Source organism: Nerophis lumbriciformis, linkage group LG21 (assembly GCF_033978685.3).
Source record: "Nerophis lumbriciformis linkage group LG21, RoL_Nlum_v2.1, whole genome shotgun sequence".
Lineage (NCBI taxonomy): Eukaryota > Metazoa > Chordata > Actinopteri > Syngnathiformes > Syngnathidae > Nerophis > Nerophis lumbriciformis.
Window position 1 is genome coordinate 12,042,217 of NC_084568.2, and position 13,809 is coordinate 12,056,025.

Below are 13,809 nucleotides of genomic sequence, written 5' to 3' on the forward strand. Positions count from 1 at the left end.
TTAACCCTCATTTGTAAAAAATAACATGCTTATTATACAAACAGTATTTGTACACCTTTAACACAGATTTTTATACTGTCTTCAGAGATTCAGTTTTTTTGGTGGTACTCGAAACCTTTCTGGGTACCTGCGAAAAGGTGTTCAGCATGGTTAGAAAAATAGTGACAGAGAATAGAACAAGGATGGACAATTCAACCCTTAACTCAACATTGAGATGAGTGTTATGTGTGTGTATATGTGTAAATAAATGAACACTGAAATTCAAGTATTTATTTTATTTATTATATATATATATATATATATATATATATATATATATATATATATATATATATATATATATATATATATATATATATATATGTATATAATAAAATAAATATATATATAGCTAGAATACACTGAAAGTCAAGTATTTCTTATATATATATATATATATATATATATATATATATATATATATATATATATATATATATATATATATATATATATATATGAAATACTTGACTTGGTGAATTCTAGCTGTAAATATACTCCTTCCCTCTTAGCCCCGCCCCCAACCACGCCCCCGCCCCACCCCGACCACGCCCCCCACCTCCCGAAATCCGAGGTCTCAAGGTTGGCAAGTATGGGGTACTAAACCCTCATACCCAACGCTCACCTTTGCCCATAGTTATTAATCTAGCTCTATTCTACAACCAGACGCTAATCATAACCCAACCCTTACACCCAAAAGCAGAATTCTGTCTCTAATTGTGACTCTGCCTTAACCCAAATACATCCACCAAACCCATAACTATTTACCACAACCTACCCGCAACTCACCTCAATCAATTTTCGTACAGTATATATGTGTATGTATATATATGTATATATATGTGTATGTAAGTATGTGTATATGTATATATATGTATGTGTATTAGAGATGCGCGGTTTGCGGGCACAACCGCGGAGTCCGCGGATTATCCGCGGATCGGGCGGATGAAATTAAAAAAAATTAGATTTTATCCGCGGGTCGGGTCGGGTCGGGTGGTTGAAATAGAAAAAAATTAGATTTTAAATAGATTCAGGCGGGTGGCAGTTAAACCAATTCGGAAATATATATACATAGTTAAATGTTGTTACCCACATACGAACGAGCAGGCTCCTGCTGCATATGCCACAACAGAAGAAAAAAAAAAAAAGAGATGGACACTTTTACGGAGCGGAGAAGGGACGCCTCGCCGGGGTCCGGGACCGAGGCCCCTTCCCCCGAGAGGGCCCCACCGGGAGCCGTAGCTGAGGCGATCCGCGAGAAGGGCCCGACGCACGTCCAGGGTCACCACCGCGCCCACCGCACCGACACCCTGCCTCGTCCGCCTTCGCCGCGGCCGGCGTCACGCGCAGCAGGTAAGCAGCTTACCTGCCCGCCACCCCCGTGGCCGGGGGCTCGTAACAGGGGTCACTCCGCGCGCTCCGCCCGCGCAGCTTACCTGCCCGCGCAGCTTACCTGCCCGCCACCCCTGTTGCCGGGGGCGCGTAACAGGGGTCACTCCGCGCGCAGTGCGCTCACGAAAGGGGTGGGGCTCACCCTGGTTGATACAGACAGCAGCTAGGACGGTGGCCATGGAAGTTGGAACCCGCTAAGGAGTGTGTAACAACCCACCTGCCGAATCAACTAGCCCTGAAAATGGATGGCGCTGGAGCGTCGGGCCCATATACCCGGCCGTCGCCGGCAGCGAGACGCGCTTGGAGGTGCGCTCAGCGCGGCTCCCATATGATTGCGCACTGGTGTGCGTCTGGGTCGTGACAGCGTGGCACGCGAATGTCTGTGCTGCATTGGATCAGTCTCCTTTCTTTAACAGGCAAAAGCTTTATAACCTCACTAATGCCTTGCATCGTCTATATTAGATATATAACAACGGGCGGGTGCGGGCGGATGCGGTTCTGATCAAATGTTAGATCGGGTGGATTGCGGATGGTTGACGACTTTCTGATGCGGTTGCGGATGAAATAATTGCCTATCCGCGCATCTCTAATGTGTATGTATATGTACAAGTATATGTATATGTACAAGTACACACTTGATTTTTCAGACACAGGAGGAAGAAAGCCATACAACAGAACACTCCGTTCCAGATGAGTGTCCTTGCCAACAGGAGGACTGACAGTCCAGTGTTTGCAGGGCGTCATGTTGAGGTCCAGTCCAGTGAGTTGAGGACAAATTGCAGGTGAGCTGGATGAGTTGTTCTCGCTAGTAACCTCCTCCGAAAAGTATTCATGCGTGGGGGCTTGTTCTCACTGCAGGTCAATTCTGATGTTTTTACCGATTTGTGACCTGTTTTTTTTTCAGCAGTACAATTCCGAATTTTTCAAATCCACCCAGGCCTCTTTCGCGTGTGGATATAAACCGTTTATCTATTTGAAGCGACTGCAGTCTGAACGATCAGGTCGTGTTTGTCCGACCAATACGTGATTAAAAAGCGCCATAATTCTGCGCTAAAATAGACGATTGCAAAATTAATAATTGAAAAATGAGCAGAAAACAGGTGAAAGTTCTATATTATTTTAGGAAGTCATGCCAATGTTCCGCCACTCCTGTCTCCGACTGCTCGCCCAACGCTCTTCGTAGCAGACATCGAAACAAATGTCCCACAAACTGCGAGAGCAAAAATGTTTTAGCCCTCTTCCTTCTAAATCTTTCGACACGCAATAATTCCAAATTGACTTTGATTGCATTAAATACTCGAAACTGCCACAAATGTGCCAGGACCAAGACCTACTCGAATATTAGCCATATTTACTTCCGTAAACACCATACTTGCCAACCCTCCCGAATTTTCCGGGAGACTCCCGAAATTCAGTGCCTCTCCCGAAAACCTCCCGGGACAAATATTCTCCCGAAAATCTCCCGATTTTCAGCCGGAGCTGGAGGCCACGCCCCCTACAGCTCCATGCGGACCTGAGTGAGGACAGCCTTTTTTCACGACGGGAGGACAACTGGGTGACAAGAAATAAATCATCCAGACTAGAGATAAATTGTATTATTATGTTTATCTTACCTACAAATAAATATATTTATTAATAATAAAAAAAAAACTAAATAAATGTTTACTATATTTTGTTAAAAACATCAAAATTAATTGTATTTTTTCTGACTCCTTATTACATCCAGGCATTAGAATTATACATTAAAATAAACATATTTGAAATAGATAATTTTAAATTATCCTAATAATTCATTTAAAATGACCATATTTAATTATTAAAATAATTGCTTGTTTATCAAAGACTTTAGCATTTTATTCATTACATTTTGAAGCTCTCAGAAGCCAAGTTATGTTATATTCCTTAATATTTATTTATGCAAGTTTGAAGTATCAATTATCTAAACACAGTTTTGTTTGCATATTTTCAGGATGTATATACATATATATATATATATATATATACATATATATATATATATATATATGAAATACTTGACTTAGTGAATTCTAGCTGTCAATATACTCCTCCCCTCTTAACCACGCCCTCAACCAAGCCCTGCCCCACCCCCGACCACGCCCCACCCCCCACCTCCCGAAATCGGAGGTCTCAAGGTTGGCAAGTATGGTAAACACTGCAGCACGTGTGATGTCATGACATCATGTCTGTATGCAGGTCAGATTGTGTTCACATTAGACATCGCATTTGTTTTGTAATGTGAACAATTACATGAAACGATCGGGTTTGACAAAAAAAAAATCCGAATCCCCTGCAGTGTGAACATACCCATAGTCACCATACGTAGAACCAGGGATGGGTACTGTTCACATTAAACCAATACCGTATCGATTTTCTGTACCTGGGAATCAAAACCGGTACTCAACGGTACCAATTTTTGGTACTGTTGAGTGTGTTAGTAAATAACAATTGTTTTTGATAATAAAATCTCATTTTGTAGTACAACATTGCAACATTGTTGTATCTTGTTTTATCATCGCATCTCTCAATTACAGTTGCACGTCCAAAACGTTAAAGGGCAGTGGTGTATAGTTTATAGTGTGACGAGTCAGTTCAGTCTTTGCTGTCTTGTCTTTTGTTGCTCCCTAGAAAGTGCACATTTTAGTTGTAGGTTTAAAGGGGAACATTATCACAATTTCAGAAGGGTTAAAACCATTAAAAATCAGTTCCCAGTGGCTTATTTTATTTTTCAAAATTTTACCCATCACGCAATATCCCTAAAAAAAGCTTCAAAGTGCCTGATTTTAACCATCGTTATAAACACCCGTCCATTTTCCTGTGACGTCACACAGTGATGCCAATACAAACAAACATGGCAGATAGAACAGCAAGGTATAGCGACATTAGCTCGGATTCAGACTCGGATTTCAGCGGCTTAAGCGATTCAACAGATTACGCATGTATTGAAACGGATGGTTGTAGTGTGGAGGCAGGTAGCGAAAAAGAAATTGAAGAAGAAACTGAAGCTATTGAGCCATATCGGTTTGAACCGTATGCAAGCGAAACCGACAAAAACGACACGACAGCCAGCGACACGGGAGAAAGCGAGGACGAATGCGGCGATCGCCTTCTAACCAACGATTGGTATGTGTTTGTTTGGCATTAAAGGAAACTAACAACTATGAACTAGGTTTACAGCATATGAAATACATTTGGCAACAACATGCACTTTGAGAGTGCAGACAGCCCATTTCAGGCGCGCTAAGAACATATATTTTTCCACGATTTCAGCACTCAGGTTAACCATACCTAAATAGACACAAGACTACCCGAATGTACTCGAATGATTGAAAAAAATAAAGGTTTTTAAGCTAAATTATTGGTAAACACAGTTTATGTATAATAATTTACGTAAAACCGTGAGTAATGAATAAAGTTTTCATCAATTAATATATTCTGTAGACATACCCTCATCCGCTCTCTTTTCCTGAAAGCTGATCTGTCCAGTTTTGGAGTTGATGTCAGCATCTGCTTTGAGTGTCGCAGGATATCCACACATTCTTGCCATCTCTGTCGTAGCATAGATTTCGTCGGTAAAGTGTGCGGAACAAACGACTGACCATTTTGTCGGCTTTCCCCACAGCCTCGTATTTTGAAAAAATTTCGTCCAATTTCTTGCCACTTTCGCATCTTTGGGCCACTGGTGTAACTTGAATCCATCCCTGTTGGTGTTGTTACACCCTCCGACAACACACCGACGAAAGTGAGAAAATGGCGGATTGCTTCCCGATGTGACGTCACGTTGTGACGTCATCGCTCCGAGAGCAAATAATAGAAAGGCGTTTAATTCGCCAAAATTCACCCATTTAGAGTTCGGAAATCGGTTAAAAAAACATATGGTCTTTTTTCTGCAACATCAAGGTATATATTGACGCTTACATAGGTCTGGTGATAATGTTCCCCTTTAATGAACAAATTTGGATGAAATCTCCAAGTAAAATTGCTAATGCTAATTAGGGGTATATCAAAAGTGTTATGTATTGCTGGTCTTGTCACCCTCTTCCGGATCTGAGTATGACGTGGTGGTGTGACTGGATCAAAGATATGCTGGTGTGGAATCATTGAACAAAAGATTTATTTGGTCAAGCAAGCCTCAAACTGGGAGCTGCAGATTCCAGAAGAAGATTATGGGGCTAATGGTACTCTTACTCACTCTCTGCCAGGACAACCTTGTCAGGTAGTGGTAGTGACGAACCCCAAGATGCCGAGATGGCAGGCTTGGTACAGGAAAACACTGTTTTAATGTCCAAAAAATGCAGGTTAACACGAACCAGGAGACAAGAAACAGGATACAGTAACAGGAACCATGGAACAGCTAACAGCGTACGGGAAAACAGCTAACAAGAGACGAGGAACCAGAGAGAACTGGAGACAGCAAGCAGTCCACAGCATACAGCTAGTAATACTCCAGCACTGACTGGAGGGTGAGGCAGGTCTAAGTAGCCTGATTGGCAATTGCCACCAGGTGTGCCAGACTGCCAATCAGGTACAGGTGATGAAATAAAACACAAAGGGAAAACCAAAACATGAACAAACCTTTCCCTAAATACCTTCTACGTGAAGACTCATAATTTGTTCTTCTGGACTTGGTGCCAACCAATCTGGACAAACCTTAGTTTATTTGTACCAATTCTAAAAACCTCTGTGCTTTGTCACTTTGATCCCTTGAGTCGGGTGACCTGTGTCCCCCGATCCCTACTCCTACCCAATTCTAAAAACCTCTGTGCTTTGTCACTTTGATCCCTTGAGTCGGGTGACCTGTGTCCCCTGATACCGACTCCTACCCAATTCTAAAAACCTCTGTGCTTTGTCACTTTGATCCCTTGAGTCGGGTGACCTGTGTCCCCTGATCCCTACTCCTACCCAATTCTAAAAACCTCTGTGCTTTGTCATTTTGATCCCTTGAGTCGGGTGACCTGTGTCCCCTGATCCCTACTCCTACCCAATTCTAAAAACCTCTGTGCTTTGTCACTTTGATCCCTTGAGTCGGGTGAACTGTGTCCCCTGATCCCTACTCCTACCCAATTCTAAAAACCTCCGTGCTTTGTCACTTTGATCCCTTGAGTCGGGTGACCAGTGTCCCCTGATCCCTACTCCTACCCAATTCTAAAAACCTCTGTGCTTTGTCACTTTGATCCCTTGAGTCGGGTGACCTGTGTCCCCTGATCCCTACTCCTACCCAATTATAAAAACCTCTGTGCTTTGTCACTTTGATCCCTTGAGTCGGGTGACCTGTGTCCCCTGATCCCTACTCCTACCCAATTCTAAAAACCTCTGTGCTTTGTCACTTTGATCCCTTGAGTCGGGTGACCTCTGTCCCCTGATCCCTACTCTTACCCAATTCTAAAAACCTCTGTGCTTTGTCACTTTGATCCCTTGAGTCGGGTGACCTCTGTCCCCTGATCCCTACTCTTACCCAATTCTAAAAACCTCTGTGCTTTGTCACTTTGATCCCTTGAGTCGGGTGACCTGTGTCCCCTGATCCCTACTCCTACCCAATTCTAAAAACCTCTGTGCTTTGTCACTTTGATCCCTTGAGTTAGGTGACCTGTGTCCCCTGATCCCTACTTCTATCGGTGAGGGCTCCTATCATCCTAAAATCCAAGTCCCGCAATCCTCTAAAGTCATCTCTTGATGTGCTGTGAATGACGTTCGGACCTGGAGCTACTCAGGGCGTCTTTCCTTAATGGAATAATCCTTTAAGGAATTCTGTGACCTGGCTTCGATGCATGCTGGTCCACAATGTTATACGACATTTCAAAAGATACGACTTACAGATACCACAATAGCAAAGCCTGTGTTTATTAGCATCAAGCTTGGACATTTTTGGAAAAGTAAAGCCTTACTGTACCCTTGTTGGAACATTTTTTTCTGAGTCAATTGCTTCGTTGGCATTGAACATCGCAACATTACCTAGAGGTAGCTTGACCGAGTCCGCTCTCAGTGCTGCTGGAGTGATCGCCAAAGTGCAACCCAGGTACCGTAACAGGGCGCTATTTGGATTTTATGTGAATGAGTGCCCGGTGGGACCAATCTGATTTAGTCGGCGCTAAAAAAGTACCGTCGGTACCCATCCCTACATAGAACACAAAACACACGTCCCACAATGCATCTGGTGCTTGTGTCTTTTGACTTGACACATGTTGTCTTCCTCAGGGATACACACACAATCTACTCAATGCTCAACTTTCCCTCTGCTGGACAGGTGAGTCAGGTTTTACTGTTCTATGGTTAGCATCACACTTAAGTCATGTCTTGAAGCTTTGTGTTCCTGAAAAGTCAAGTTTAAAGTAAACTAAACAATACGTCATGTTGGTTGACTTCAAAAGTTCTCCAGCGGGAAATAATGGGAAGTAAATTGATCTGTTCCAGGGTCAAACTGTCACCGTCTTAAAACCTGCAAGGGCAGTTCATGAAATATGTCAAATCTCTTGAAGTGCAAAAAGAAGTTAGCCACTCACGTGTCCCCTTTTGCCACTTCAGGGTCTTCCCCCAGCAGCCAGCAGCCTCCAGAGTGGACACGGCCAGGACGATTCTGTCCACTATGTGTCTCTACACTTTGGGCACGAGTGAGAATATATTGAATATTTTTTTAATTGGGGCAGCATGGCTCAGGTGGTAGAGCGGTCATCCAGAAACCTGGTGGTTCCTGGTACAAATCTAGCTTCTGCCATCCGTTGCCATTGTGTCCTTGGGCTCACCACTTCACCCACTGGTGTATATGTGTGAATGTGAATGACTTAATGTATGAATACATGAATATGAATGAGTGAATTATTTTTGAATGAATGCGAACGTATGAATACATGTATGAATTAATTGGTTGTGGGCGGAGAGGTTGTTGGCAGACATTGGCAGCCACTTTTCTGACAGTCTACCCATCGCAATTATTATCTATTATCATTACAAAACCCAAAACCCGTGAAGTTGGCACGTTGTGTAAATCGTAAATAAAAACAGAATACAATGATTTGCAAATCCTTTTCAACTCACTGCAAAGACAAGATTCTTAACGTTCGAACTGGAACACTTTAAATATCAGCTCATTTGGAATTTGATGCGTGCAACGTGTTTCAAAAAAGCTGGCACAAGTGGCAAAAAAGACTGAGAAAGTTGAGGAATGCTCATCAAACACTTATTTGGAACATCCCACAGGTGAACAGGCTAATTGGGAACAGGCGGGTGCCATGATTGGGTATAAAAGCAGCTTCCATGAAATGCTCAGTCATTCACAAACAAGGATGGGGCGAGGGTCACCACTTTTGTGAACAAATGCGTGAGAAAATTGTCGAACAGTTTGAGAACAACATTTCTCAACCAGCTATTGCAAGGAATTTAGGGATTTTACCATCTACAGTCCATAATATCATCAAAAGGTTCAGAGAATCTGGAGGAATTACTGCACGTAAGCGATGACATTACGGACCTTCGATCCCTCAGGCGGTACTGCATCAACAAGCGACATCAGTGTGTAAAGGATATCACCTTATGGGCTCAGGAACACTTCCGAAAACCACTGTCAGTAACTACAGTTTGTCGCCACATCTGTAAGTGCAAGTTAAAACTCTACTATGCAAAGCGAAAGCCATTTATCAACAACACCCAGAAACGCCGCCGGATTCACTGGGCCCGAGCTCATCTAAAATGGACTGATGCAAAGTGTAAAATTGTTCTGTGGTCTGACGAGTCCACATTTCAAATTGTTTTTGGAAACTGTGGACGTCGTGTCCTCCGGAAGAAACAGGAAAAGAACCATCCGGATTGTTATAGGCGCAAAGTGTAAAAGCCAGCATCTGTGATGGTATGGGGGTGTATTAGTGCCCAAAGCATGGGTAACTTACACATCTGTGAAGGCACCATTAATGCTGAAAGGTACATACAGGTTTTGGAGCAACATATGTTGCCATCCAAGCAACGTTATCGTGGACGCCCCTACTTATTTCAGCAAGACAATGCCAAGCCACGTGTTACAACAGCGTGGCTTCATAGAAAGAGTGCGGGTACTCGACTGGCCTGCCTGTAGTCCAGACCTGTCTCCCATTGAAAATGTGTGACGCATTATGATTCCTTGCTTCTTGTCTGATTATTAGATGTCATCAGTGTTTGAACCTGACAGCCTAAAATACCACAGCGGAGACCTCAGACTGTTAACAACTTAAGCTGTACATCAAGCAAGAATGGGAAAGAATTTCACCTGAAAAACTTCAAAATTTGGTCTCCTCAGTTCCCAAACGTTTACCGAGTGTTTTTAAAAGGTATACAATGGTAAAAATGCCCCCGTGCCAACTTTTTTGCAATGTGTTGCTGCCATTAAATTCTAAGTTAATCATTATTTGCAAAAAAAAAATACTCAGTTCGAACATTAAATATTTTGTCTTTGCAGTCTATTCAATTGAATTTAAGTTGAAAAGAATTTGCAAATCATTGTATTCTGTTTTTATTTACAAATTACACAACATGAAAACTTCACTGTTTTTTATGGAAGTAGAATTGCCTCACATCAACTTATATATATCAATATGATATTAATACATAAGAATATATTAATAAATATACAAATACAAATGTTGAGTTGAGTTTGAGTTTATTTCGAACATGCAAGTATACAACATGATACATCACAATCTCCAGTTTCTCTTTTCAACATGTTCGAAAAGGAGTAGGAAGAAGCAGAGCTTATTTAATCCTACCCCTTTTCTTTTACATAACAGTTGCTAAAACTTTTGTTCACTTCCTGTTCTCAATTTATTCACAATATACTCCATAAGTAATCACAATAAAATAAGTAAATAAATAATAATTGGTGAAGTAAGTTACATTTCATATGTTGAAATAAGTAAGATTATTTTGTGAGTGAAAGAATGAAAGAATGGATGAGTTAAATAAATTCAGAATGTTTATCATGGTTCTTCTTCTTTGTACTTTGTAAACACTTTAAGTTTGAAGAGTTTCTTGAAGTGGATCATATTAGTACATTGTTTGATTGCTTTGCTTAATCCATTCCATTATTTAATTCCACATACTGATATACTGAAGGTCTTAAGTGTTGTACGTGCATACAAATGTTTTAAATTACATTTCTCCCTAAGATTATATTTCTCCTCTTTTTTTGAGAAGAATTGTTGTATATTCTTGGGTAGCAGGTTATAGTTTGCTTTGTGTATAATTTTAGCTGTTTGCAAATTCACTATGTCGTAGAATTTCAGAATCTTTGATTCAATAAATAAAGGATTTGTGTGTTCTCTATATCCAACATTATGTATTATTCTAACTGATCTTTTTTGTAACACCGTTAATGAATGAAGTGTACTTTTGTAATTATTTCCCCATATTTCTGCACAATAACTCAGATATGGTAACACTAGTGAGCAGTAGAGAATATGAAGTGATTTTTTGTCTAGAACATGTTTTGCTTTATTCATTATTGACGTGTTTCTTGCTACTTTATGTTGTATATTTTTTACGTGAGATTTCCAGTTCAATTTATCATCAATCATTATACCTAGAAATTTGGTTTCATTTACTCTTTCAATTTCTATTCCGTCTATTTGTATTTGTGTTTGACTTTCTCTTCTACTGTTACCAAATAGCATTATTTTAGTTTTACTGTGATATACAAATAAATAATTTGTATAAATAAACGCATATTTGTAATTATATTTTTGAGATTTGAAAATATATACAAACAAAATGTATAAATATAAAAATGTGACATAAAAAAAAAAGAATTTGTATAAATAAACATGCATTTGTAAATATATTTTTGAGATTTGAATATAAATATGCTTGATTTTGTATTTGTATTTGTATTGAATTTGCATATGTGGATCGCCTTTTTGCTTTTGTGTCAATGAGACATTCCTCCCACAAACCAGATGCACAAATACATGTGACCTACACACTCTCCTGTACAACCAGCAGAGGGCACTGCAGCCTGATAAGTGATCAGTATCTACATTGGGACAAGGTCATTAAACGGCATTGATACAATAAAATAAGCAGCTAGCACGGTATTTCAGATTAACTGGATAATTAGCATTAGCTAATACAATGCAAACATTAGCTAGCTCAGGCCCGTTGTGCGTTCTCTCTGTAAAGACGTGGATTGTTTTTGTGCAGAGAACTCCGGGCATTTTGCATGTAATGCATATAATGCTCTGTGACCCAGACCGCTCTGGCTGCATTGTCCTCTGCTGGTTGTTCAGGGGAGTGTGTAGGTGGCATTTATTTGTGCATCTGGTTTGTGGGAGAAATGTCTCATGGACACAAACGCAAAAAAGCGATCCACATATGCAAATTCAATACAAATACAAAATCAAGCATATTTATATTCAAATCTCAAAAATATATTTACAAATACATGTTTATTTATACAAATTCTTGATTTATTTGTATGTGACATTTTCATATTTATACATTTTATTTGTATATATTTTCAAATCTCAAAAATATATTTACAAATACGCATTTATACAAATTATTTATTTTTTGTATTTGTATTTGTACATTTATTAATATATGCATATGTATTAATATCATATTGATGTATATAAGTTGATGTGAGACAATTCTACTTCCATAGGTTTTGGGTTTTGTATATGTATGTGTGTCTTACCACCATCAACGTGTGGATGGGGACTGAATGAATGATGGCTTCTCAGTTCTTACTGTAAGGTGCTTTGTGTGTCTGGAAAAGCGCCGTATAAATCATTTGTCAACTTATATTTTTATCCATTTCTGAATAGAAGAGAAAAAGATGTGGTCTATGCAGTGGTACCTAAACCAAAAAGGCCCAAGTAGGTGGGTTCTTTTCAGTCAATTCATCAAATTAATTTCGGTGTGTGCTGGTTTAATCCTCTCCTCAGAACCTGCCAAACTTTTTCCTCTTCCAGACCGTTTCTGCTGACCGCAGCAGATAAGATGGAGACTCGCAGGTGACCTTCTTTGTATGCTTTATTTTCACCTCCACTAGCATGTATAATAAACAAAAACATTGTGAACTGATAATTCATTTTAAGCAATTTTATCCTAACCTGAAATGCTAACTTGATATTTTGTACAAAAATTGCAGCCTACACAGAGTATGCATGAATCTGTCTACAATATGTATTATTTTGTATTATATTACACACCATAATGACAGTTCCATCGTCATGTTTTGAGTCATAGGGTACAGCAGGGGTGTCCAAACGTTTTCCACTGAGGGCCGCACACTGAAAAATCAAAGCTTGCGGGGGCCATTTTGATATAATTTCATTTTCAAAACCTATACAATATACACTTTTTTTTTTTTTTTTACTTTTGGGCCTCCCTCAAGTTAGGTCCTAGGGACCCAGAAGGGTTTCAGTCTTAAAAAAGGTTAAAAATAAGTAATATATATATATTATTTTTAACCTTTTATTTTTTTAATTAAAAGCTTGAATGTCTAATTCAACTTCAGGTGAAAATGTATATATATATATATATATATATATATATATATATATATATATATATATATATATATATATATATATATATATATATATATATATATATATATATATATATATACATATACATATATATATACATATATATATATATATACATATATATATATATATACATATATACATATATACACATACATATATACACATACATATATATACATACATATATATACATACATATATATACATATACATATATATATATATATATATATATATATATATATACATATATATATATATATATATATATATATATATATACAATTGTATGAGGTTTTTGTCAAAATCCTATTTGTTGGGGCAAAAATACATAATATACAATATTTTTCCCAGGTTTTTGTCAAAATCCTATTTGTTGGGGCAAAAATACATAATATACAATATTTTTCCCAAAAATATTTTCAAAGTGGAATATTTGATGTGAAGTAATTGGATCCCTAAATAGGTCAATAATTCATAGCAAAATAGATTAGATAGTTCTTGGGGATCCAAAAGTGCCCCACTCAAAAAGGTCATGCTTTTTTTTTTTGCTTGCTTTTTATTTTTTTTATTTTTACAATCAACACTTAAATCTCTCTATCAGCTTCAGATAATATATAATGTAATTAGTTTAGTATATTCATAATAACAATCAATATAATAATTAGTATTAGTATATAATTAGTATGTTGTTTTTTTTTATTGTCATATTTTCCATGTTTTTTTATTTTGTTGTATTTATGTACTTTTTGTCCTTAAATCAGTCAATAATTAATAGCAACATTGATTTTGAGTCATTATTTTTTGAGAAATATTTTTAAAAAAGTGTTATCAGATTCAACAA

General features: G+C 38.5%; 1 protein-coding gene across 1 annotated transcript in view; it reads left to right on the plus strand.

The window, feature by feature from the left end:
- The window catches only part of LOC133621283 (B-cell receptor CD22), a 49,773-nt gene extending 37,278 nt beyond the window's left edge, over window positions 1-12,495 (plus strand). Inside the window, exons 12-16 of the mRNA XM_072915545.1 lie at window positions 2,079-2,213; window positions 7,645-7,693; window positions 7,972-8,057; window positions 12,234-12,288; window positions 12,381-12,495. Of these exons, the coding sequence (XP_072771646.1) occupies window positions 2,079-2,213; window positions 7,645-7,693; window positions 7,972-8,057; window positions 12,234-12,288 (325 nt within the window). The 3' untranslated portion in view covers window positions 12,381-12,495. The remainder of the gene's footprint in view (window positions 1-2,078; window positions 2,214-7,644; window positions 7,694-7,971; window positions 8,058-12,233; window positions 12,289-12,380) is intronic.
- The last annotated feature ends 1,314 nt before the right edge of the window (window positions 12,496-13,809 follow it).